The sequence below is a fragment of the Octopus bimaculoides genome, chromosome 10, assembly GCF_001194135.2.
Source record: "Octopus bimaculoides isolate UCB-OBI-ISO-001 chromosome 10, ASM119413v2, whole genome shotgun sequence".
In the NCBI taxonomy this organism is placed as follows: domain Eukaryota; kingdom Metazoa; phylum Mollusca; class Cephalopoda; order Octopoda; family Octopodidae; genus Octopus; species Octopus bimaculoides.
The window spans coordinates 16,492,265-16,494,266 of NC_068990.1; the positions used below are offsets into that span (position 1 = coordinate 16,492,265).

Below are 2,002 nucleotides of genomic sequence, written 5' to 3' on the forward strand. Positions count from 1 at the left end.
TCTCTCTCTCTCTCTCTCTCTCTCTCTCTCTCTCTCTCTCTCTCTCTCTCTCTCTCTCTTTCATACTCTCTCTATCTGTCTCTCCCACTATCTATTTCTTCAGATACATTGTAAATAATTTTAATTCCTGTACCTTTCTCTCATTATTCTAGTGGTTCCCCAAAAAAGAGGGCACTGTTGCTGGAATCGTACTGACAGGTTATGGAGTAGCTTCATTTATCTGGAATCCTTTTATTACCCTTTACATCAATCCTGAAAACGAAATCCCTGACTTCCATATTGATGGAGAAGAGTAAATATATTTATACTATGTATCTAATATATAAATCATAAGTTATCAATAATATTAATACGCTTAGTTTTTTGTGTTTTTGTACATACCTGTGGTGTGTGTCACACTTCAAAGGAAGAGGTAAAAAGGTTGAAGGGAGAAGTACAAAGAAAAAGAGAAATAAAAGATGTTAAGCAGAGGAGATATACTTGGAGTGGCAAAGCGGGAGAGAGGGGAGGGACAGAAGCAGAGGAGGTATAGTTGAAGTGAGAGGCAAAGTAGAAAAGATGAAGTAAGAGGGAGTGAGAGAGATAGGGGAGATTGATAGCACTGAGTGGTAAGAGAAATATAACATTAAACGCAGGAGGACAGTTAGACAAGGAGACATAGAGGAGGGGAGGGAGGGTTAAAGAGAGAGATAGATTGAGTGAAGGAAGGGAGTAGATAGAGAATAATAGTAAAAGAGAATAGAACCATTCTCATACAGAAAACACCAGAAAATTTTTCATTTTCAATGATTATGATAAAGCTGTTGAAAATATGGAAATTGCAAAAAGAAATGTTGCCTATCTATCTGTCTGCCTCTCTCTCCCTCTGTTTGTCTGTCTCTCTCTCTCAGCAAATAGCTGTGGATGTTACTGTTATTTTTCTACAGTTGAAGGGAGGGGTAAAATGTTTATCAGTATTTTCAGAGTAGACTGATGCATACATTGAAAGAAAAGTAGATACATACACACATTGTTAAATTAAAAGCAGGAGAGAGGAGGTACACAGAGGAAGTGAGAGAGACAGTAGATACATAGAAACAGATACATTGATACATAGACATAGATACATTGATGCATAGATACATAGACAATCAAAGACAAATAACTACAGCAAATATTGGATGTTACTTTCATTTTTCATTATCACACGAGGATAAATTTAACTCACAAGTGGCTGAATACTCTACAGATATGCATACCATTAACGTAGTTCTCAGAGAGATTCAGTCTCAGAATATGAAAAGACTAGCCCCTTTCAATTACAGCTACAACTCATTTTGGCCAGCTGAGTGGACTGGAGCAAGATAAACCTCCAAGCAGTTGGAAGAAAATGAAAAAAAGATCCTCTATAGGGGCAGGAAAATCTTTTTAGCCATTATGGTCTCTATGGGTGTTAATCCAGTCCTAACAGTGGTATTTGTGGGTCTCCCAGATCTGGAGGTCAAGCGCATGCTGTAGTTATCAAACTGAGCAAGAGTCCAGGGCGAAGTCACTACATGACAGAATAGCAAATATTTTGTCTTAATGAAAAATTTCCTTTTCTTTCACTCTTTTTAAAAAATGGCACTCCATCACTTACAATGATGAGATTCCTGTTTACTTGATCAACGGAACAGTCTGCTCATAAAATTAACGCACAAGTGGCTGAGCACTCCACAGACATGCATACCATAACGTAGTTCTCAAGGAGATTCAGCTTCACACAGAATGTGACAAGGCTGGCTCCTTTGAATTACAGCTACAGCTCATTTTTGTCAGCTGAGTGGACTGCAGCAAGATTACAGTACCTTGCTCAAGAATACAGCATCCTGCCAGGAATCGTACTCATGACTTTATGATCATGGGCCGAATACCCCTAACCACTTAGCCACGCACCTTTACTCTCTTAACCATTGAGAAAAGAAGTGAAGCGATAGAGACTGAGAAAGGAAAGCCTCAGTCATTTAAAATGACAATTAGACTG

General features: G+C 38.4%; 1 protein-coding gene across 6 annotated transcripts in view; it reads left to right on the forward strand.

Moving 5' to 3' along the window:
* LOC106879961 (monocarboxylate transporter 9) overlaps window positions 1–2,002 on the forward strand; it is a 43,558-nt gene that overhangs the window by 18,099 nt on the left and 23,457 nt on the right. For all 6 annotated transcript variants that reach the window (XM_014929739.2, XM_014929727.2, XM_014929732.2 and 3 more), the window contains exon 5: window positions 153–292. In XM_014929739.2, the coding sequence (XP_014785225.1) occupies window positions 153–292 (140 nt within the window). The remainder of the gene's footprint in view (window positions 1–152; window positions 293–2,002) is intronic.